The sequence below is a fragment of the Hyperolius riggenbachi genome, chromosome 1, assembly GCF_040937935.1.
Source record: "Hyperolius riggenbachi isolate aHypRig1 chromosome 1, aHypRig1.pri, whole genome shotgun sequence".
NCBI classification, from domain to species: Eukaryota; Metazoa; Chordata; class Amphibia; order Anura; family Hyperoliidae; genus Hyperolius; species Hyperolius riggenbachi.
In genome coordinates this window covers 252,733,437-252,758,657 of record NC_090646.1, presented here as the reverse complement: position 1 = coordinate 252,758,657, position 25,221 = coordinate 252,733,437, and the positions used below count along the sequence as shown (strand labels likewise).

General features: G+C 46.4%; 1 protein-coding gene across 1 annotated transcript in view; it reads right to left on the bottom strand.

Annotated features, from left to right (window-relative positions):
* Positions 1-25,221, bottom strand: part of LOC137571338 (ovochymase-2-like) — a 142,522-nt gene that overhangs the window by 77,711 nt on the left and 39,590 nt on the right. Inside the window, exons 12-14 of the mRNA XM_068280337.1 lie at positions 21,799-22,035; positions 15,944-16,129; positions 13,255-13,364 (exon numbers count right to left, since the gene is read on the bottom strand). Of these exons, the coding sequence (XP_068136438.1) occupies positions 13,255-13,364; positions 15,944-16,129; positions 21,799-22,035 (533 nt within the window). The remainder of the gene's footprint in view (positions 1-13,254; positions 13,365-15,943; positions 16,130-21,798; positions 22,036-25,221) is intronic.

Below are 25,221 nucleotides of genomic sequence, written 5' to 3'. Positions count from 1 at the left end.
ATACATTTCTACAACATCTCAAAAACTGTATTCATCTCAAAATCCTCCTTATGACGAGGACACATGATGGAATTTTCCATCAGATTGACGTTCAAATCGATTATTTCTGACAGGTCTGATTAGATCTTCCATCGTTTTTCTGATCGATCTCAGAAAAAAGGATTGAAAATGAGATTGGACCTGTTGGAAATAATCGATTCAATTGTCAGTCTGACAGAAAATTACATGGTGTGCACTAGGCGTTAGACTGAGGCAGGACATTTATTTTGAGCCCTTCAGATAGACAATTTTTCAATATTCTCTGTAATAGTAATAACAGATCTGTTCTGTTCTGAAAGCATTACATTCTTAATACAGACCACTAGAAACATTCAGGACTAGTAGAAATTCTTCAAACCAGACACTTCTACTATCTCACAGCCTCATAAATACTAGTGTTGGGCGAACAGTGTTCGCCACTGTTCGGGTTCTGCAGAACATCACCCTGTTCGGGTGATGTTCGGGTTCGGCCGAACACCTGATGGTGTTCGGCCAAACTGTTCGGCCATATGGCCGAACTAAGAGCGCATGGCCGAACGTTACCCGAACGTTCGGCTAGCGCTGTGATTGGCCGAACGGGTCACGTGTAGTGTTGGGCGAACATCTAGATGTTCGGGTTCGGGCCGAACATGGCCGAACTCCGAACATAATGGAAGTCAATGGGGACCCGAACTTTCGTGTTTTGTAAAGCCTCCTTACATGCTACATACCCCAAATTTACAGGGTATGTGCACCTTGGGAGTGGGTACAAGAGGAAAAAAAAATTTAGCAAAAAGAGCTTATAGTTTTTGAGAAAATCGATTTTAAAGTTTCAAAGGGAAAACTGTCTTTTAAATGCGGGAAATGTCTGTTTTCTTTGCACAGGTAACATGCTTTTTGTCGGCATGCAGTCATAAATGTAATACATATAAGAGGTTCCAGGAAAAGGGACCGGTAACGCTAACCCAGCAGCAGCACACGTGATGGAACAAGAGGAGGGTGGCGCAGGAGGAGAAGGCCACGCTTTGAGACACAACAACCCAGGCCTTGCATGAGGACAAGAAGCGTGCGGATAGCAATTTGCATTTTGTCGCCATGCAGTCATAAATGTAATACAGATGAGAGGTTCAATAAACAGGGACCGGAAACGCTAACCCATCACAGATGTTCATTGTTCATGTTACTTGGTTGGGGTCCGGGAGTGTTGCGTAGTCGTTTCCAATCCAGGATTGATTCATTTTAATTTGAGTCAGACGGTCTGCATTTTCTGTGGAGAGGCGGATACGCCGCCGATCTGTGACGATGCCTCCGGCAGCACTGAAACAGCGTTCCGACATAACGCTGGCTGCCGGGCAAGCCAGCACCTCTATTGCGTACATTGCCAGTTTGTGCCAGGTGTCTAGCTTCGATACCCAATAGTTGAAGGGTGCAGATGGATTGTTCAACACAGCTACGCCATCTGACATGTAGTCCTTGACCATCTTCTCCAGGCGATCGGTGTTGGAGGTGGATCTGCACGCTTGCTGTTCTGTGTGCTGCTGCATGGGTGTCAGAAAATTTTCCCACTCCAAGGACACTGCCGATACCATTCCCTTTTGGGCACTAGCTGCGGCTTGTGTTGTTTGCTGCCCTCCTGGTCGTCCTGGGTTTGCGGAAGTCAGTCTGTCGGCGTACAACTGGCTAGAGGAGGGGGAGGATGTCAATCTCCTCTCTAAAGTCTCCACAAGGGCCTGCTGGTATTCTTCCATTTTGACCTGTCTGGCTCTTTCTTCAAGCAGTTTTGGAACATTGTGTTTGTACCGTGGATCCAGAAGGGTATAAACCCAGTAATTGGTGTTGTCCAGAATGCGCACAATGCGTGGGTCTTGTTCAATGCAGTCCTAGGCCGAAGAGGTCATAGCCTAGGGTCACAAAACCTGTTTATTGGGCAATTTCAATGGTGGCGAGTCTGACGTACATAAATCGCAGCAATGGCCGTTAGCAACGTCTGAATCTCACGAAATGTCTCATGCAGGTAGAAGACATATTGTTAGACTTGGGCTCCAAAGATGGGTTCCCTACATCTCTGCAAACCAGAGTTACAGGGCTCCAAATTTGGTAAAATCCCCCATAGGCTTTCATTGGGCCTCCTATTTACAGTTCCAAAATCTCACATCTTTTCAAAGGGCAATTACTCAGCAGTGGCAAATTTTCTAGCATTGTAGGGACCCTTAGGGGGAACATGACTGGTGAGTTTCGGGCCCCTAGGCCGAAGAGGTCATAGCCTAGGGTCACAAAAACCTGTTTATTGGGGCTATTTCAATGGTAGCGATGGTGACGTACATAAATCGCAGCAATGGCCGTTAGCAAAGTCTGAATCTCACGAAATGTCTCATGCAGGTAGAAGACATATTGTTAGACTTGGATTCCAAAGATGGGGTCCCTACATCTCTGCAAACCAGAGTTACAGGGGTCCAAAATTGGTAAAATCCCCCATAGGATTTCATTGGCTCCCTATTTCACTTTCCAAAATCTCACATCTTTTCAAAGGGCAATTACTCAGCAGTGGCAAATTTTCTAGCATTGTAGGGACCCTTAGGGGGAACATGACTGGTGAGTTTCGGGCCCCTAGGCCGAAGAGGTCATAGCCTAGGGTCACAAAAACCTGTTTATTGGGGCTATTTCAATGGTAGCGATGGTGACGTACATAAATCGCAGCAATGGCCGTTAGCAAAGTCTGAATCTCACGAAATGTCTCATGCAGGTAGAAGACATATTGTTAGACTTGGATTCCAAAGATGGGGTCCCTACATCTCTGCAAACCAGAGTTACAGGGGTCCAAAATTGGTAAAATCCCCCATAGGATTTCATTGGCTCCCTATTTCACTTTCCAAAATCTCACATCTTTTCAAAGGGCAATGGCTCAGCAGTACCAAATTTTCTAGCATTGTAGGGACCCTTAGGAGGAACATGACTGGTGAGTTTCGGGCCCCTAGGCCGAAGAGGTCATAGCCTAGGGTCACAAAAACCTGTTTATTGGGGCTATTTCAATGGTAGTGATGGTGACGTACATAAATCGCAGCAATGGCCGTTAGCAAAGTCTGAATCTCACGAAATGTCTCATGCAGGTAGAAGACATATTGTTAGACTTGGATTCCAAAGATGGGGTCCCTACATCTCTGCAAACCAGAGTTACAGGGGTCCAAAATTGGTAAAATCCCCCATAGGATTTCATTGGCTCCCTATTTCACTTTCCAAAATCTCACATCTTTTCAAAGGGCAATGGCTCAGCAGTACCAAATTTTCTAGCATTGTAGGGACCCTTAGGGGGAACATGACTGGTGAGTTTCGGGCCCCTAGGCCGAAGAGGTCATAGCCTAGGGTCACAAAAACCTGTTTATTGGGGCTATTTCAATGGTAGTGATGGTGACGTACATAAATCGCAGCAATGGCCGTTAGCAAAGTCTGAATCTCACGAAATGTCTCATGCAGGTAGAAGACATATTGTTAGACTTGGATTCCAAAGATGGGGTCCCTACATCTCTGCAAACCAGAGTTACAGGGGTCCAAAATTGGTAAAAATCCCCCATAGGATTTCATTGGCTCCCTATTTCACTTTCCAAAATCTCACATCTTTTCAAAGGGCAATGGCTCAGCAGTACCAAATTTTCTAGCATTGTAGGGACCCTTAGGGGGAACATGACTGGTGAGTTTCGGGCCCCTAGGCCGAAGAGGTCATAGCCTAGGGTCACAAAAACCTGTTTATTGGGGCTATTTCAATGGTAGTGATGGTGACGTACATAAATCGCAGCAATGGCCGTTAGCAAAGTCTGAATCTCACGAAATGTCTCATGCAGGTAGAAGACATATTGTTAGACTTGGATTCCAAAGATGGGGTCCCTACATCTCTGCAAACCAGAGTTACAGGGGTCCAAAATTGGTAAAATCCCCCATAGGATTTCATTGGCTCCCTATTTCACTTTCCAAAATCTCACATCTTTTCAAAGGGCAATGGCTCAGCAGTACCAAATTTTCTAGCATTGTAGGGACCCTTAGGGGGATCATGACTGGTGAGTTTTGCCACTGCTGAGCCATTGCCCTTTGAAATGGTGTGAGATTTTGGAACGGTAAATAGGAGGCCCAATAAAAGCCTATGGGGGATTTTACCAATTTTGGACCCCTGTAACTCTAGTTTGCAGAGATGTAGGGACCCCATCTTTGGAATCTAAGTCTAACAATATGTCTTCTACCTGCATGAGACATTTCGTGAGATTCAGACGTTGCTAACGGCCATGGCTGAGATTTATGTACGCCACCATCACTACCATTGAAATAGCCCAAATAAACAGGTTTTTGTGACCCTAGGCTATGACCTCTTCGGCCTAGGGGCCCGAAACTCACCAGTCATGTTCCCCCTAAGGGTCCCTACAATGCTAGAAAATTTGGTACTGCTGAGCCATTGCCCTTTGAAAAGATGTGAGATTTTGGAAAGTGAAATAGGGAGCCAATGAAATCCTATGGGGGATTTTACCAATTTTGGACCCCTGTAACTCTGGTTTGCAGAGATGTAGGGACCCCATCTTTGGAATCCAAGTCTAACAATATGTCTTCTACCTGCATGACACATTTCGTGAGATTCAGACTTTGCTAACGGCCATTGCTGCGATTTATGTACGTCACCATCACTACCATTGAAATAGCCCCAATAAACAGGTTTTTGTGACCCTAGGCTATGACCTCTTCGGCCTAGGGGCCCGAAACTCACCAGTCATGTTCCCCCTAAGGGTCCCTACAATGCTAGAAAATTTGGTACTGCTGAGCCATTGCCCTTTGAAAAGATGTGAGATTTTGGAAAGTGAAATAGGGAGCCAATGAAATCCTATGGGGGATTTTACCAATTTTGGACCCCTGTAACTCTGGTTTGCAGAGATGTAGGGACGCCATCTTTGGAATCCAAGTCTAACAATATGTCTTCTACCTGCATGAGACATTTCGTGAGATTCAGACTTTGCTAACGGCCATTGCTGCGATTTATGTACGTCACCATCACTACCATTGAAATAGCCCCAATAAACAGGTTTTTGTGACCCTAGGCTATGACCTCTTCGGCCTAGGGGCCCGAAACTCACCAGTCATGTTCCCCCTAAGGGTCCCTACAATGCTAGAAAATTTGGTACTGCTGAGCCATTGCCCTTTGAAAAGATGTGAGATTTTGGAAAGTGAAATAGGGAGCCAATGAAATCCTATGGGGGATTTTACCAATTTTGGACCCCTGTAACTCTGGTTTGCAGAGATGTAGGGACCCCATCTTTGGAATCCAAGTCTAACAATATGTCTTCTACCTGCATGAGACATTTCGTGAGATTCAGACTTTGCTAACGGCCATTGCTGCGATTTATGTACGTCACCATCACTACCATTGAAATAGCACCAATAAACAGGTTTTTGTGACCCTAGGCTATGACCTCTTTGGCCTAGGGGCCCGAAACTCACCAGTCATGTTCCCCCTAAGGGTCCCTACAATGCTAGAAAATTTGCCACTGCTGAGTAATTGCCCTTTGAAAAGATGTGAGATTTTGGAACTGTAAATAGGAGGCCCAATGAAAGCCTATGGGGGATTTTACCAAATTTGGAGCCCTGTAACTCTGGTTTGCAGAGATGTAGGGAACCCATCTTTGGAGCCCAAGTCTAACAATATGTCTTCTACCTGCATGAGACATTTCGTGAGATTCAGACGTTGCTAACGGCCATTGCTGCGATTTATGTACGTCAGACTCGCCACCATTGAAATTGCCCAATAAACAGGTTTTGTGACCCTAGGCTATGACCTCTTCGGCCTTGGACTGCATTGAACGCGACCCACGCATTGTGCGCATTCTGGACAACACCAATTACTGGGTTTATACCCTTCTGGATCCACGGTACAAACACAATGTTCCAAAACTGCTTGAAGAAAGAGCCAGACAGGTCAAAATGGAAGAATACCAGCAGGCCCTTGTGGAGACTTTAGAGAGGAGATTGACATCCTCCCCCTCCTCTAGCCAGTTGTACGCCGACAGACTGACTTCCGCAAACCCAGGACGACCAGGAGGGCAGCAAACAACACAAGCCGCAGCTAGTGCCCAAAAGGGAATGGTATCGGCAGTGTCCTTGGAGTGGGAAAATTTTCTGACACCCATGCAGCAGCACACAGAACAGCAAGCGTGCAGATCCACCTCCAACACCGATCGCCTGGAGAAGATGGTCAAGGACTACATGTCAGATGGCGTAGCTGTGTTGAACAATCCATCTGCACCCTTCAACTATTGGGTATCGAAGCTAGACACCTGACACAAACTGGCAATGTACGCAATAGAGGTGCTGGCTTGCCCGGCAGCCAGCGTTATGTCGGAACGCTGTTTCAGTGCTGCCGGAGGCATCGTCACAGATCGGCGGCGTATCCACCTCTCCACAGAAAATGCAGACCGTCTGACTCAAATTAAAATGAATCAATCCTGGATTGGAAACGACTACGCAACACTCCCGGACCCCAACCAAGTAACATGAACAATGAACATCTGTGATGGGTTAGCGTTTCCGGTCCCTGTTTAATGAACCTCTCATCTGTATTACATTTATGACTGCATGGCGACAAAATGCAAATTGCTATCCGCACGCTTCTTGTCCTCATGCAAGGCCTGGGTTGTTGTGTCTCAAAGCGTGGCCTTCTCCTCCTGCGCCACCCTCCTCTTGTTCCATCACGTGTGCTGCTGCTGGGTTAGCGTTACCGGTCCCTTTTCCTGGAACCTCTTATATGTATTACATTTATGACTGCATGCCGACAAAAAGCATGTTACCTGTGCAAAGAAAACAGACATTTCCCGCATTTAAAAGACAGTTTTCCCTTTGAAACTTTAAAATCGATTTTCTCAAAAACTATAAGCTCTTTTTGCTAAAAATTTTTTCCCTCTTGTACCCACTCCCAAGGTGCACATACCCTGTAAATTTGGGGTATGTAGCATGTAAGGAGGCTTTACAAAGCACAAAAGTTCGGGTCCCCATTGACTTCCATTATGTTCGGAGTTCGGGTCGAACACCCGAACATCGCGGCCATGTTCGGCCTGTTCGGCCCGAACCCGAACATCTAGATGTTCGCCCAACACTAATAAATACCAGTGAGTATCTATCATCTGTGGCAGATCCAGGGCAAGTAGAGAAATGTCAGAAAATGTTCCATCTAAAGCAAAGAAAAACGTGGGCACCAGTAAAATGCACACCTCTGTGTTTATGGTTGCGTTCAGCAAACATTTCCAGCAGATATGACAATGAAAGGCAATACTTCACCCCTCCAGGTGCACCCAGCATAGAGACCCCTCAGTCAACAATTGTTTTGCATCAAAGATGCATCCTCCTGGACCATTGGTAATCTCGCCGGTGAGGAACAGCTCTCCACACCACCAAGACCGCTCTTCCCTTTAAAACACTTCTGGGTGCGCTCACATGATACCGTTGACCAATCCGCTTCGCCTGTACGCGTGATGTAGCCGCATTCAAACGAAAGTATGCATGCGCACGTGACGCTTGTGCGGGTCAGCTGCCTCCCACGGCTGAACGCTGTGTTCCAACACACGTTCGTTCACTCACATGGGATATATTATTCTGCTGAGCCCATTAGCAAAATTCTTGCCATACTACAGGTTTGCAGATCCACCAGGGGGAGCAATAACCAAGCTGGCTGAGTCTTAAAGCCTCATCTACACGCGTAGATGAGGCGGCGATGTGGCTTATCAATCGAGCCGCTGATGCGGCTCGATTGATAAGATCCGACAGGTCGGATCTTGCTACCGCCGATTCCCTGCTCGTTCTCCGCGAGGGGACAATGGCAGGGAATCGAGCGGAAGATAAGCGGCGCGGCGCGGGGATGAGCAGGGACGAGTGGGTATCGAATCCGGCGCGGGCGAGCGGGGACGCGTAAGAGGCGATCCGGCGGCTAATCGAGCCGCCGGATCGGAGCCTCATCTACGCGTGTAGATGAGGCTTTAAGCCTGGAAGAACATCACAGAGAAAGGTGCAATGTTAGAGAAATGTCTGAAGATAACCATTACCACAGCGCAGCACTGAAAATATCCACCTTTCCTTCCCCCATGTGCTCATTCTTTGATGTGACTTTTTACAAGAGCTCCATGGACATTAACGAAACTATAGGACTATAGGCTAAGGGTGGGCTTTTCTCTCTGACATCAATGGAAACTATCGATTCGGCATGCTGGAAACATCTTGCTCAAAAGGGCTCTGTTCGTTGTGTGGCGGTAATGATGTTTGATTTTCCGACAACCGACAGACTCCCCCCATAGTAGTTGTAGTGTGTTCCCGCAGACAGCGGTGAGTGTTGATTGGGGTGCCCACACGTGCGTATATCTATGCTCCTTTTAACACCTTTTCCCCACCAGGAGCGTAGATATATGCACCTCCCGCCGCTGTCTGCGCTCCCGCTCGCTCGTGCGCACACTCCCTCGCTCGTGCACGCCGTCGGCCGCTCGCCCGGAGATTAATGAATAGGAAAAACCGTTCCCGTTCGTTGATCTCAGCCCCCCAGCAATGATCGGCTGCTTCTATGAGAAGCAGCGCGATCATTGTGAAAAACGTCCTGTAAACGTATTTCCGACGCGTACAGGTCGCATGAACAAAAAATTACTGTAACCAGCTTGTGGCCAAGTAGTAAAACTACATTCAAAAAATGTTTCATATACAAATACATACTTTTACACAATAAATTAACTCATTACCTCCCACACTCCCCAATTTATTTATTTTTTTTGTAATAAAAAGAAAAAAAAATTACAATAATAAAAAAACCATAAATAGTTACCTTAGGGACTGAACTCTTTAAATATTTATGTCAAGAGGGTACAACACAGTTACTTTAAAAACTATGGGCTTGTAATTAGGGATGGACGCAAAACTGAAAAAAATGCACCTTTATTTCCAAATAAAATATTGGCGCCAAACATTGTGATAGGGACATAATTTAAACAGTGTAATAACCGGGACAAATGGGCAAATAAATTTCATGGATTTTAATTACAGTAGCATGCATTATTTAACCACTTTACCCCCAGCGGTGCGGGTTTCTCCGTCCCTTTTTCCACCCTGTTAACACCAAGGGACGGAGAAATCCGCACCTGATGCCGCTCCCGGCGCTGTCCGTGCTTTCGCTTGCTCGCCCGCGCGCCCCTGCGCTCGTGCATGCCTCCGCCCGCTTGCCCACAGATCAGTGAACGGAAAAACCTTTCCCGTTTGTTGATCTAAGCCCCCTGCAATGATCTGCTACTTCTACGAAAAGCAGCGCGATCATTGGGAAAACAAAAAGTTTACCAGCCTCCCTGAACTTCCTGCAAGCGTACTTCCTGTACGCTTGCAGGTCGCATAAACAAAAACTTACTGTGGCCATCTTGTGGCCAAACAGTAAAACTACACCCTAAAGCATTTTTCATATACAAATATATTAGTTATACACTAAAAATTAACTCATTACCTCCCACACTCCCCAATTTATTTATTTTTTGTAATTAAAAAAAAAAATTACAATTAAAAAACATAAATAGTTATTTTAGGGACTGAACTTTTTAAATATTTATGTCAAGAGGGTATAACACTGTTACTTTATAAACTATGGGCTTGTAATTAGGGATGGACGCAAAACTGAAAAAAATGCACCTTTATTTCCAAATAAAATATTGACGCCAAACATTGTGATAGGGACACAATTTAAACGGTTTTATAACCCACCCTCCCACCCGGCTACCTAACTGCTCACCCTCCCACCCGGCTACCTAACTGCCCACCCTGCCACCCAGCTACATAACTGCCTACCCTGCCACCCAGCTACCTAGCTGCCCACCTGGCTACCTAACTGCCTACCCTGCCACCCGGCTACCTAGCTGCCCACCCGGCTACCTAACTGCTCACCCGGCTACCTAACTGCCCACCTGGCTACCTAACTGCCCACCCTCCCACCTGGCTACCTAACTGCCCACCCTTCCACCTGGATACCTAACTGCCCACCCTGCCACCCAGCTACCTAGCTGCCCACCCGGCTACCTATCTGCCTACCCTGCCACCCAGCTACCTAACTGTCCACCCGGCTACCTAACTGCCCACCCTGCCACCCAGCTACCTAACTGCCTACCCTGCCACCCAGCTACCTATTTGCCCACCCTGCTACCTATCTGCCTACCTGCCACCCAGCTACCTAGCTGCCCACCTGGCTACCTATCTGCCTACCCTGCCACCCAGCTACCTAACTGCCCACCCAGCTACCTACCTGCCCACCCTGCCACCCAGCTACCTAACTGCCCACCCGGCTACCTAACTACCCACCCTGCCACCCAGCTACCTAACTTCCCACCTGGCTACCTAACATTCCACCCGGCTACCTAACAGCCCACCCTTTTACCTAACTTCCCACCCGGCTACCTAACTGCCCACCCGTCTACCTATCTGCCTACCCTCCCACCCGTCTACCTATCTGCCTACCCTCCCACCCAGCTACCTAACTGCCTACACTGTACAGTGCCTGCACCGCAAGTAGTGTTCCAGCCTGCCCAACCACCCTTCCTCAAGGTAATTAATGTTAGCCCACTATAGACCTAACTACATATACTGCATTTTGTGGGGAAATCTGGCGACAATCTGATTGCATTTTGTGGGGAAATTTGGCGACAATCTGATTGCAATTTGTGGGGAAATCTGCCAACAATCTGGTTGCATTTTGTGGGGAAATCTGCCACCAATCTGGTTGCATTTTTTTGGGAAATCTGCCTCCAATCTGGTTGCAATTTGTGGGGAAATCTGCCGACAATCTGGTTGCATATTGTATGGAAATCTGCCGATAATCTGGTTGCATTTTGTTGGGAAATCTGCCGACAATCTGGCTGCATTTTGTTGGGAAATCTGCCAACAATATGGTTGCATATTGTAGGGAAATCTGCCGACAATCTGGTTGCATGTTGTAGGGAAATCTGCCGACAATCTGGCTGCATTTTGTGGGGGAATCAGATTTCCCCACAAAATGTTTGGGTGGGAGGTCCGAGGTCCGTGGGGTTGGAAGGTCGTGTGGGGGGAGGGGGGCATAATTTTTTTTTGCTATGGGGCCCAGTCATTTCTAGCTACACCCCTGGTAAAACCCCTCAGTTGTGAAGTGGTTAAAAACTATAATGGCTGAAAACTGAAAAATAATGATTTTTTTCCCCACGTTTTTCCTATTTTCCCATTAAAACACATTTAGAATAAAATAATTCTTGGCATAATGTCCCACCTAAAGAAAGCCTAATTGGTGGCGAAAAGAGCAAGATATAGTTCATTTCATTGCGATAAGTAATAATAAAGTTATAGATGAATGAATGGAAGGAGCGCTGAAAATTGCTCTGGTGCTCAAGGGGTAAAACCCCTCAGTTGTAAAGTGGTTAAAGGAATTCTATCAAACTTTCACTATTTCTGTAAGCATTATAAATCAATTTGCCAACAACAGTAAGAATGATCAAAGCATATATTTTTGCTATGCAGCTTCTTCTGTCTTTATTTAACTTACTGTCTGTGTCCCCTGAGAAAACTGACGGTGACAGGGAATTGGGGTAGTTCATTATTCAAGAGGGGGATCCTCTTGCTGCGTACAGCCATGCTTTATTCTATTGTGATGCTCCTCATACAGCAGAGCGACTTATGCAGCACACGATCGGCTCATAAAGTTACTGAGGAGCCCTCTCTAGCTGCTAGACTGAAGGAGACTTCCCTGTTCTGAGCTGCGTAATTAGTTGTTTCTACAGGAAGGTAAACATGAGCTGGAGGAGGGCGCGTCATTGCTCTGAAGAGGAGGCATAGAGGAAGATTTACGATAATAAATCTTCCTCTATGGCTCCCTTCAGAGCAATGACGCGCCCTCCTCCAGCTCATGTTTACCTTCCTGTAGAAACAACTAATTACGCAGCTCAGAACAGGGAAGTCTCCTTCAGTCTAGCAGTGAGAGAGGGCTCCTCAGTAACTTTATGAGCCGATCGTGTGCTGCATAAGTCGCTCTGCTGTGTGAGGCGCATCACAATAGAATAAAGCATGGCTGTAGGCAGCAAGAGGATCCCCCTCTTGAATAATGAACTGCCTCAATTCCCCGTCGCCGTCAGTTTTCTCAGGGAACACAGACAGTAAGTTAAATAAAGACAGAAGAAGCTGCACAGCAAAAATATATGCTTTGATCATTCTTACTGTTGTTGGCAAATTGATTTATTATGCTTACAGAAATAGTGAAAGTTTGATAGAATTCCTTTAAGCTCACCTGTTCACTCTGCGCACTCCTCCTTTTGTCCCATTTCTTCTCTTCATCACCACTGGGCACCTGTTCCCCATGACCTGACGGCATGTATGAGGTCATACATAGGCGGTCATGTCATGGGGTACAGGACCCTCTGGTGGCGCTGGAGAGGGGACACTGGAAGAGGAACACCAGTGGACAGGTGAGCTTAAGCACCCCTTTCATAATCACCACTAGCCCAAGGGGAACACATTACATGGGAGGACCACAGGCAGAGGGTGGCTGCACAGAGTTCCAATAGACTTCATACTAACATCTATTGCGAATCTGTGTGCCGCACACTGACAGCAATAGATTCCGCTCTGATCAGATTCTATCACAGGGGGATCTATTTGATGGTTGAATCTGGGGGCTATATGCCAGTGTGTGGTAGGCAGCTTAACAGCTGCATTGGTGAGATGAACATTGGATGAGGATGTTCTACTGAAATCTTGTAAAATACCAGCAATTTTAAAAGCAGAAAATAATAAAAAAGGAGGCATCCAGAATGTAGGCAGTGATTTATATAGTTGCAGTTATCAACCAAACCTTAATAAGCAGGTTTGGGCCTACTACTCAGCATTTGTAACTCATGTGCCTGGAAAGTAGAATGTAGAATGTCCAGAAATGACCAACACTGCCATGGTAAACCAGGATGTATTTTAAAAAGTCTTCTTAGTGCAATGCTTTCCATAGCCACTATTCCACACTCCAAAGAGGAGATCATTGCCTGGCATATTCCAGCCACAATGTTAACTCCTTACCTAATGCTGCCAATGAGGAGAGGAATGGACAATGCACATAGGTATGTGGATCTAGCATAAACATACATCTGTGCTTAGCTTAGGTAGCTTTACCTTAGGTCAGGTATACTTTAAGGCCATAGCTTTAATATTAATATTAGCTTTAATATTATAAATTAACAAGTGCTTTACCTGCATGGAGACTTGCCAAGGCCAGGTGTGAGGAGCAGCAGGTTCTCCATTGACTATCCTGGACTTGATCTGAGGGGGGTGGGTGGGCTTTCCACAAGTGGATGGATAGTCTGGAAAAAACAACAACCTTGGAATTACTGGAAATGGATTTTTTTCCACACATAATCAAGGTATTAACTTTTATATATTTAATCTTTATTTTGTTGAGTCAACATTTATTAGCTCTGTAATGAGATCCCTGAAATCACTTAAGTACCCCCCCCCCCCCCCCCCCCACACACACACACACACACACACACACACACCACTAACACCTTTTTCCCTTTCTTTTTCATGTCTCTTTATTCCCTATCTTCCTTTCGCCTATCTTTTTTTGCAAACCATGATGTAATGCCAAGCCCGATGCAAAGAGCATTGTAATGAAACCTATCCATTACAAGTCAGGCTTTAATACTGGTTGGTTCTTGTTGCTGAGCATTTGCAAAAGAATAATAAATATATACAAAAAAAAAAGACAAGATCTTGAGCTGAAAAAGATGACCTATGGATGCCCTGTCAATTTCACCTTAGTAAAACTGCAAGATTAGATGTAAAATAAGTTGTACAGAGAACTCCGTGCTTTAATTTAGCATTATTACAATAGCCAGGGTGAGCATGAATCTTAGCAGAAAAAGGCTAGTGTGAGGTGTGGTTTGGTGTAAGAGCCTAAGAATGAGTGTATAAGTTAGCATTTATCAGGGTTAAGGTTAATACACACACTTGTTAGCTCCACAGTAGGCGGACATTGGGGTGCAGCATAGCAGAGGCATTTTAATGCAGAAAGGCGCCCTACAATAGTAGGTCTATGCGATAATGCGACATGCAGAGTGCATTTGGTGCAATATGACCCAAGGCTACAGTATCCCAAGACAGTGCATGCAGGCATTAACAGTGGCAGTGAAGCATATTTTTGGCCATATGCTTCACTTTATGCAATGCAACGGTGTGACTGTTCCTTTCTGTTTGTTTTCCTGGGAATGCAATGCAGCTCCTGCTGTGAACCTAGCCTAAGGCCCCGTTCACATCTAAAAAGAGCAAAACGCTAGCGATTTGCGCAGGTGATTTTACCGCGATTAGTGCAGGTAAAATCACTGGACACTTACGCGATTCAGAGCGATTGTGGTCAGTGCTTTATTAAGCAAATAAATTAACATTTCTGTTGGTTTCTGAAGAATCAAAGTGTAGGGTGGTATACCCATAATGCACCAGGGATGCCCTGTGGCAGCAGAAATGCCTCCCCCACCCTCCCCGGGCACATAAAAGGAAAGTATTGGTGGGCAAGAAGGGACAGGAAGCTAGTAAGGGTCAGACAGGCAGCTGTGTTAGGGACAGTGTAGAGGGGGGCTGTTTAATTCACTGTGACTTGTTTGTTAGGGACTTTTTCCATTTTCCTTTATCAGCAGCAATTGGGGACAAACTGCATGCAAAGGTTTGTCACCACCCAGTCTAAAGCCCCGTATCCAGAGATGAAATACATGTGTCCAGAGCATTGTTCTCCCCCACTCACCCCATCGCCATGTGACGTCACTTGCCCCCCCCCCCCCCCCCGCAAAGCAGCAGAATGGGTTTCTAGCCTGCAGGCTAGAGAGGCATCTGCATAGTGTCAGCCCCATACTGCCATACTGTCACTGAGACACTGGGTAATGATCCCATCCATGTGACTTTTCTCGTACCTGTGCACGGGGCTTGAGAGTATATGTCTAATTTTTCTAATCCAAAGGAATATAAATTGTGATCCTTCATCTTAGTACAGGCAGGCAAATGACTACTGCAAATAACTGTGTACCATCCTGCTGATCTTTCTGGCATCAGTAGCATCTGAATCACACACCTAGAACAAGCATATAGCTAACCCAGTGACATCACCTGATCTGCATGCTTGTTCAGGGTCTATGTCTACAAGTATTAGAGAGGGAGGATCAGCAGGACAGCAGGGCAATTTGCATTGTTTCAAAGGATATAAACATGTCAGGTTCCCTTTTAATAAGAGCAGTGAGAATTGGTTAAACACACATCATGTGACTAAAAGTCATGCACTTGGCTTCTAGTCTTATTTTTTTGCTTCCTGCCATTGGCTGACAGTGGTGTAACTGGGAAAATTAAACCTGCTGCTTCAGTATGCAATCCTTCACAGCAGGTGCCCTGGTTCTGTCTTAAAGAGAAACTCCAACCAAGAATTGAACTTTATCCCAATCAGTAGCTGATACCCCCTTTTACATGAGAAATAGAATGATTTTCACAAACAGACCATCAGGGGGCGCTGTATGACTGATTTTGTGCTGAAACCCCTCCCACAGGAGGCTCTGAATACCGCGGTACTCTGGGCAAACTGCCACAATGTAACAATGTTCACAGACAGGAAATGGCTGTTTAAAGCTGTCTGTAACAGCCAGAGCCGCTAGAAACAGCTACATAACTTGCCCACAGTAACAATGTCACCATGTAATACATGTCAGAATGTGAATCTGGGAGAGGAAAGATTTTACAATGAGCAAACACTGACTAAATCATTTATACATAATTATTGTAAAAATGAAGCACTTTTTTTATTACATTTTTTTCACTGGAGTTCCTCTTTAAGGTTCTTAAGTGTTTGCATTTCTGTTTAACATAAAAAAATTTTTTAGTGCAGATATAACAATTTACAGACCTATTACTACACTGTCCCAAGGATTGGGCTCTGGTGGTGGATCTGTGGGCGGTGTCTGTAATGGATCCGTGGACCAGTAAGCTCGAAATCCTTTTCCTTCTGTAAAGAGGTCACTGTAGAATCTGATGGTAACGATGTTTCCTTGGCTTGTAATGGCATTTGGCTTTTGAGTTCCACAGTAAGGACCTAAACAGAGTGAAAGAAAACATACCGAAAAGCAACTGAAACATTTTTCTCTTTGCTGAATATTTTCTGTCGCAAGGGGCAATATGCCAGTCATTAGTTGAAATGAAATAATCTGGCAATCTTAGTCAAATAGTTCTGCCTATTTACATGACAGAATGTTGCATGAGCATGGCTAAAACAAGCCTATGGGTAGTTCAGTCATAAATAATATATAACAACATCTTGTATTACACTGATTTATTGTTTAGAGTTGGACTTTTTCTAATTTTACTTTGAGCAATATGAATGATTTACAGACATTTACAGAACATCATTATGATGTAGATGCTGTAGATCTCAAAGAGCAGAACTATTTCCAGATACAAATCAGGTTGAAAAAACATTCAAACTGGAGCCCAAATCTACATCATTTTTCATCTCATCTGCAAAATAACTTTTCAGCACCTGGCAACTGAAGAAGTGTAAGTAGTAGGTAAACGTAACATTTCATTTATCTTGAGACTTTTCTTGCTGTCTGGGGCTTTAACCACTTGACGACCCAGCCTTTACCCCCCCCTTAAGGACCAGCGTGTTATTTTATGATCTGTGCTGGGTGGGCTCTGCAGCCCCCAGCACAGATCAGGTGGCAGGCAGAGCGATCAGATCGCCCCTCTTCCCCCCCCCATGGGGATGATGTGCAGGGGGGGTCAGATCTCTCCTGCCTGCCTGGGTGTTGTGGGGGGGGGCACCTCAAAGCCCCCCTCCGCGGCGAAATTCCCCCCCTCCCTCTCCTCCCTGTCCCCCCTGGTGATCGGGGCTGCACAGGATGCTATCCGTCCTGTGCAGCGTGTGGCAGGCTGTCCTCTGTCACATGGCGGCGATCCCCGGCCGCTGATTGGCCGGGGATCGCCGATCTGCCTTACGGCGCTGCTGTAGCAGCAGCGCCGTTCAATGTAAACAAAGGAGACAAACGTCTCCTGCGTTTACATTTAGTCTGCGAGCCGCAATCAGCCGCTCGCAGGCTATTCACGGAGACCCGCTCCGTGATCTAACAGGAAACGACCGCTCGCGCGAGCGGCCTTTCCTGATTAATTAGGGAGGCACCTGGCAACACAGATGTGCATTGCTGTTCCTCCAGCTACCACTTTGCCGCCGCACGGTATGAGTGTGCGGTCGGTAAGTGGTTAAAAAGGTATTGTTAAGGTGTAAAACATCTTGTAAGGATCCCTCCTGTAGTTTATTCTGTCCGTTGCAGTGGAGCTGCAAACGGACAGTTCTGGCTTGTTTGCTTGCATTCGGTTTTGCATTTGCAATGAGTCACATTGTCATTTGCAAGTGCTCTGCAGTTCTGGGCAGCCCAGGATGCTGGCATCATTCCACCAATTGCTTACTACAGCTGAGCTGCGGCCAGATAGCCCTGGATTTCCTGCAGGCATGTTACATAACACTGCATGTATTTCCTAAGAGAGTCCTTTGCATTCACAACCAGCTAGCAAATGGTAATCAAGCCAGATGGGTAACCAGATAAGAGCAGGAATGACTGAAAAAATACTAAATGTAGTGATAAGTATTAGATTAGTAAGTAACTATTTAATTGGAGGAAAAAGCAATCGGACGGTTTTGTGATATTCAGTTGTGTCTGTGAAGTAAGGACTGCATAAGGACACTTTGAGAGTATAGATGAAAAAAGTGCAGTCAATGGGATTCTGAGTAGAGAGAAGAGAAAAGCTGCCAGTTTGGCAGCCTCCATTTAAACCCTCTTAGGAAATGAGCATGATAATTGTAAAATTTATGAAAACATGGCTGGATTCATAATGTCTGAAGTAGCAATATCAAAATAGTTGTATATAACTGATTATTTGGTTGTACAAGTAGGGTTCCCAAATGTACTAATCTGTTTAGCTTTTAAATGTATGTGTGTATGTATTTCTCATAGCAACTGATCAGGTGATACAGCTTCTTAGATTATGATAATTATGTGTAAAGCGCTCTAAATAGTCTTTTGATTCTAGATCTGTAGTTCACCACAGTTAGGGTCCCCCCCCCCCCTTATTTGCCCGACTCACAAATCCTCTGGCCTGTATGGGCCCATCTGCGCATCAGGGATGTAGGCCACCCATCCGCCTCTCCGGCACTCGGCTGGGCTTAGGTGTCTTCATTATTGATGGGACTTGTTTTTGAAAAAAACGCTAACATAGCGTAAAAGTGCTTAAAACTTATTTGATTAAAAATGCAATTTTATGCAGGGTGCCTTAAAGGGATACTTAAGTCAACTGGAAAAAATGAGTTTAACTCACCTGGGGCTTCCCTCAGCCCCCTGAAGCCGATCGGTGCCCTCGCAGCCCCGCTCCGATGCTCCTAGACCCGCCGGCAGCGACTTCCGGTTTCGCCGTCACCGGCCGACAGGCATGGGAACGCGAGTGATTCTTCACGTTCCCAGCCACAATAGCACCCCCTATGCTGCTATTGCAGCCTTCTTTCCGCAATAGCAGCATAGGGGGTGCTATTGTGGCTGGGAACGCGAAGAATCACTCGCGTTCCCATGCCTGTCGGCCGGTGACGGCGAAACCGGAAGTCGCTGCCGGCGGGTCCAGGAGCATCGGAGCGGGGCTGCGAGGGCACCGAACGGCTTCAGGGGGATGAGGGAAGCCCCAGGTGAGTTAAACTCATTTTTTTCCAGTTGACTTAAGTATCCCTTTAACAGTTAGGCAGGTATTTAGGCTAGATTTGTTTGCCCTGCATGTTCACCCGCTATTGTCCTTACCGCTTCCGCGCCTCTCTCCCGCCGATTAGAGTGCATAAGAGTGCAAGTCCGCCAGCCTGCGTGTAAAAGTTTATTATTGAGATTTTTAATTGCGGTTTTAATAAAATAAGTTTTAAGCACGTTTTTCTGGAGGTAACAAGTCCCATCGATAATGAAGACACCTAAGCCCAGCCAAGTGCCGGAGAGGCGGATGGGTGGCCTACATCCCCGATGCACAGACGGGCCTATACAGGCCAGAGGATTCGGTGAGTCGGGGAAATAAGGGGGGGACCTAACTGTGGTGAACTACAGAACTAGAAGGATGGGACGAATCCACAATTTCTTCGAATCCGAATCCGGATCCGAATCTAAAAAGGTTCTCGAATATCTCGAACCTTTCGAATCCCAAATCTAACGAATCCTGCACATAAAAATTGTGCGATCCGTGGTATAGTTGCCCGCAGTATAGGTACCCAGGCATAGGTAGCGAGGTAAAGGTGCCTTCAGTATAGCTAGCTAGGTATGGGTGCCTTCAATATTGGTAGCTTTCAGTATAGGTAGCAAGGTATAGGGGCCTTCAGTATAGGTAGCAGGGTTTATGGGCCTTCAGTATAGGTAGCAGGGTATATGGGCCTTCAGTATAGGTAGCAGGGTATATGGGCCTTCAGTATAGGTAGCAGGGTATATGGGCCTTCAGTATAGGTAGCAGGGTATATGGGCCTTCAGTATAGGTAGCAGGGTATATGGGCCTTCAGTATAGGTAGCAGGGTATATGGGCCTTCAGTATCGGTAGCAGGGTATAGGGGCCTTCAGTATTGGTAGGTAACTAGGTATAGGGGCCTTCAGTATAGGTAGCAGGGTATATGTGCCTTCAGTATAGGTAGCAGGGTATATGTGCCTTCAGTATAGGTAGGTAGCTAGGTATAGGGGCCTTCAGTATAGGTAGTAAGGTACATGTGCCTTCAGTGTAGGTAGGTAGGTAGGTAGGTAAAGGGACCTTCAGTATAGGTAGCAGGGTATAGGGCCTTAAGTATAGGTAGGTATGTAGGTAGGTAGGTATAGGGGCCTTTAGGTAGGTAGGTAGGTAAAGGGACCTTCAGTATAGGTAGCAGGGTATAGGACCTTAAGTATAGGTAAGTATGTAGGTAGGCAGGTATAGGTGCCTTTAGGTAGGTAGGTACGTATAGGGGGCCTGTAGGTAGGTAGGTAGGTAGGTATTGAGGCCTGTAGGTAGGTATAGTGGCCTGTAGGTAGGTATAGGGGCCTTTAGGTAGGTAGGTAGGTATAGGGGCCTTTAGGTAGGTAGGTAGGTACGTACGTATAGGGGGCCTTTAGGTAGGTATAGGGGGCCTTTAGGTAGGTGGGTATAGCGGCCTGTAGGTAGGTAGGTAGGTAGGTATAGCAGCCTGTAGGTAGGTAAGGATAGTGGCCGGTAGGTAGGTAGGTAGGTATAGTGGCCTGTAGGTAGGTAGGTAGGTAGGTAGGTAGGTATAGCAGCCTGTAGGTAGGTAGGGATAGTGGCCGGTAGGTAGGTAGGTATAGTGGCCTGTAGGTAGGTATAGTTGCCTGTAGGTAGGTATAGTGTCCGGTAGGTATAGGTGCCTTTAGGTAGGTAGGTATGTATAGGGGGCCTGTAGGTAGGTGGGTAGGTAGGTAGGTATAGTGGCCTGTAGGTAGGTAGGTATAGGGGCCTTTAGGTAGGTATAGGGGCCTTTAGGTAGGCAGGTAGGTGCGTATAGGGGGCCTTTAGGTAGGTATAGGGGCCTGTAGGTAGGTAGGTATAGCGGCCTGTAGGTAGGTAGGGATAGTGTTAGGTCGGTAGGTAGGTAGGTAGATAGAACCCCCCCACGGCCCCCTCCGTCCCCCGTGCCTCCTCCGCTTACCCCTGCATAATCTACTCACCTTTCCTGTGGAGCGCAGAGCGGCAGACCTCTTCGTTACTTCCCTGTTCCCTCTAGTGGCCGGACCGGCTCTTACTAATGACGTCATTGTAAGAGCCGGTCACTAGGGGGAACCAGGAAGTCGGCGAGAGGTCTGCCGCTCTGCGCTCCGCTATGGATAAGTGAGTGGATGCGGGCAGGGGGGGCGAGCGGAGGAGGCGCGGGGGGGTCGGAGGAGGACGAGTGCGAGCGGCGGATGCGCGGCGATGCGGCGTCGGGATTCGGCGGATTCGTATAGTGGAAAATGGCGTCGGGATTCGAATCCACGAATCTCGAATATTTCCTAATATTCGAGGGATTCGTGGATTCGCCGGATTCGTCGTCCCACCCCTAATTATCACAATCTAAGAAGCTATATCACAATAGTAGTGCAGCGCTCCACCATATAAGGACTATAGCTCAACACACACCATACAATCTTGGTTGTACAATCTTACCACTTTTATGTAGTATAAGAGCTTATCCAATCAATCATTCCAGGTATTTTCAATCTGTTGGCCCTTATACTACATAGATTTGGTAAATCTGTACAACCAAGATTGTATAGTGTGTGTTGAGCTTAAGACATATCCTAATGGTGTATGATGTCTACTGTATTCAATTATTAAGCATTTTGATTTGCACGTGAGCGCTAAAGTACTCTTTTATATTTATTGATCAGGTGATACAGTTGCTGTAAATGGATAGCTTTTAATGATTGAGTTTAAAGTAGTTGCAAAAGAATCTTAAGCACTCTATTGCTTTAAAAATATGATTGATTTCTGCAGATTTAAAATTAGATTTAAACATCTTGGCCTATTCTGTTTAGGTTTAAATCAAATGCAGTCAAACTACTGAAGTAGAAAAACGCTAGTTTAGCTGAAGTTTGTATAGCGGTTTATCATATTTTTCAAAAGACTGCATGGTGTGTTACTGATATCCAGCACTTTAGTGATGCTAACATTTCACCAGGAGCTACTAAGCTACATATCTACTTTACGTCAGTTCTCAGTGTCTGTAACACTCACCATATTTTGTGACTTTTCCTGAGATTTCTTCATAGGCTGCTACATAATCATAACAATCTTTGCTGGTCAGATCTGGGTCCTCCAAGTCGAAGTGAGTGAAAGTGATGGTCACCTTTTTACCTTGAGGTACCTGTAGGTGCCAGAGACACATTGTATTGGGCCCATAAGAATAAGGCCATTTGGGGGTTCTAAGCACACCAATTTCTTCATTGGAACCTCCACCACAGGACAAGATTTCTGTGACAACAACAAATATTTATTTTTTCCAACATTTGGAGAGTACACATTTTTGATGCAGAATGTTAGCTATAGACAGAATTAGGAAAAAAAAGTAAACTTGACTTGCCTAATCTCCATGCACCCATCCAGTGACTGACTAAGCATTACCTACTGCCAAGGGAAAGCACAGGAAAAAGTGCAGAGATAACAAGATGTGGTCATAGACTGCATTCTGCTCTGATCCCTATAGCTGTTATATTATACACTGCCCCTGCTGCCAGCACTATATAGGTGGCAGTGTTGCCAACCGCCCGTAATTTTTTATACAAATTAAGCTGCCCGTGAATTCCGTAAGGAATTCAGCAGCGTCCGTAAAAGGGCGGGCGGCCGCCCGCCCTGTTTCAGGAGGACAGCGGCGCAGTGGAGGAAGAGCTGTTGGCAGCGGTGGAGAAGGGGGGCAATCTCCCCCCCCTTCTCTCACCTTAGTGCTCTCCCTCCCTCGCTGACTGTACCCCTCCTAAGTGCGGAGTGGCGCTTGGCAGCGGGCGGGACTTACCTTCCGTCTCGCTCCTGCGCCAAAAGTCCTGCTGCTCTGGTCTGGACCAGACCAGAGTAGCGGCAGATCATCCCGCGCCGGCGACGAGAGAAGACGCAGGTAAGTTCCGCTCACTGCCACCTGCCACTGCGCTACATCTACTGGGGACATATACCTCTGGCTACATCTACTGGGCACATATACATCTGGCTACATCTACTGGGCACATATACATCTGGCTACATCTACTGGGCACATATACATCTGGCTACATCTACTGGGCACATATACATCTGGCTACATCTACTGGGCACATATAACCCTGGCTACATCTACTGGGCACATATACATCTGGCTACATCTACTGGGCACATATACATCTGGCTACATCTACTGGGCACATATAACCCTGGCTACATCTACTGGGCACATATACATCTGGCTACATCTACTGGGAACATATACCCCCTGGCTACATCTACTGGGCACATATACCTCTGGCTACATCTATTGGGCACATATACCTCTGGCTACATCTACTGGGGACATATACCTCTGGCTACATCTACTGGGCACATATAACCCTGGCTACATCTACTAGGCACATATACATCTGGCTACATCTACTGGGCACATATACATCTGGCTACATCTACTGGGCACATATAACCCTGGCTACATCTACTGGGGACATATACCTCTGGCTACATCTACTGGGGACATATACCTCTGGCTACATCTACTGGGCACATATATACCTCTGGCTACATCTACTGGGCACATATACATCTGGCTACATCTACTGGGCACATATACATCTGGCTACATCTACTAGGCACATATAACCCTGGCTACATCTACTGGGCACATATACATCTGGCTACATCTACTGGGCACATATACCCCCTGGCTACATCTATTGGGCACATATACCCCCTGGCTACATCTACTGGGCACATATACCTCTGGCTACATCTACTGGGCACATATAACCCTGGATACATATACTGGGCACATATACCTCTGGCTATATCTACTGGGCACATATAACCCTGGCTACATCTACTGGGCACATATACCTCTGGCTACATCTACTGGGCACATATAACCCTGGCTACATCTACTGGGCACATATAACCCTGGCTACATCTACTGGGCACATATAACCCTGGCTACATATACTGGGCGCATATACCACTGCCTACATATACTGGGGACATATACCTCTGGCTACATATACTGGGCACATATATCTGCTGGCTACATATACTGGGCACATATATCTGCTGGCTACATATACTGAGGACACTGGCTGTTTGCCATTATGTGCATTTACTGGTGAAAAGCTGTCTCTTATTATGTGCATTTACTGGTGAAATGCTGTCTCTTATTATGTGCATTTACTGGTGCAAACCTGTCTCTTATTATGTGCATTTACTGGTTAAAAGTAGTGTTGGGCGAACATCTAGATGTTCGGGCCGAACAGGCCGAACATGGCCGCGATGTTCGGGTGTTCGACCCGAACTCCGAACATAATGGAAGTCAATGGGGACCCGAACTTTTGTGGTTTGTAAAGCCTCCTTACATGCTACATACCCCAAATTTACAGGGTATGTGCACCTTGGGAGTGGGTACAAGAGGAAAAAAAAATTAGCAAAAAGAGCTTATAGTTTTTGAGAAAATCGATTTTAAAGTTTCAAAGGGAAAACTGTCTTTTAAATGCGGGAAATGTCTGTTTTCTTTGCACAGGTAACATGCTTTTTGTCGGCATGCAGTCATAAATGTAATACATATAAGAGGTTCCAGGAAAAGGGACCGGTAATGCTAACCCAGCAGCAGCACACATGATGGAACAGGAGGAGGGTGGCGCAGGAGGAGAAGGCCACGCTTTGAGACACAACAACCCAGGCCTTGCATGAGGACAAGAAGCGTGCGGATAGCATGCTTTGTACCACCATGCAGTCATAAATGTAATAAAGATAAGTGGTTCAATAAACAGGGACCACGCGGCAACGCTAACCCAGCAGCAGCACACGTGATGGAACAGGAGGAGGCGCAGGAGGAGAAGGCCACGCTTTGTGAGACACAACAACCCAGGCCTTGCATGAGGACAAAAAGCGTGCGGATAGCATGCTTTGTACCGCCATGTAGTCATAAATGTAATAAAGATAAGAGGTTCCATAAACAGGGACCGGCAACGGTAACCCAGCAGCAGCAGCAGCAGCACACGTGATGGAACAGGAGGAGGCGCAGGAGGAGAAGGCCACGCTTTGTGAGACACAACAACCCAGGCCTTGCATGAGGACAAAAAGCGTGCGGATAGCATGCTTTGTATCGCCATGCAGTCATAAATGTAATAAAGATAAGAGGTTCCATAAACAGGGACCGGCAACGCTAACCCAGCAGCAGCAGCAGCAGCACACGTGATGGAACAGGAGGAGGCGCAGGAGGAGAAGGCCACGCTTTGTGAGACACAACAACCCAGGCCTTGCATGAGGACAAAAAGCGTGCGGATAGCATGCTTTGTACCGCCATGTAGTCATAAATGTAATAAAGATAAGAGGTTCCATAAACAGGGACCGGCAACGCTAACCCAGCAGCAGCAGCAGCAGCAGCACACGTGATGGAACAGGAGGAGGCGCAGGAGGAGAAGGCCACGCTTTGTGAGA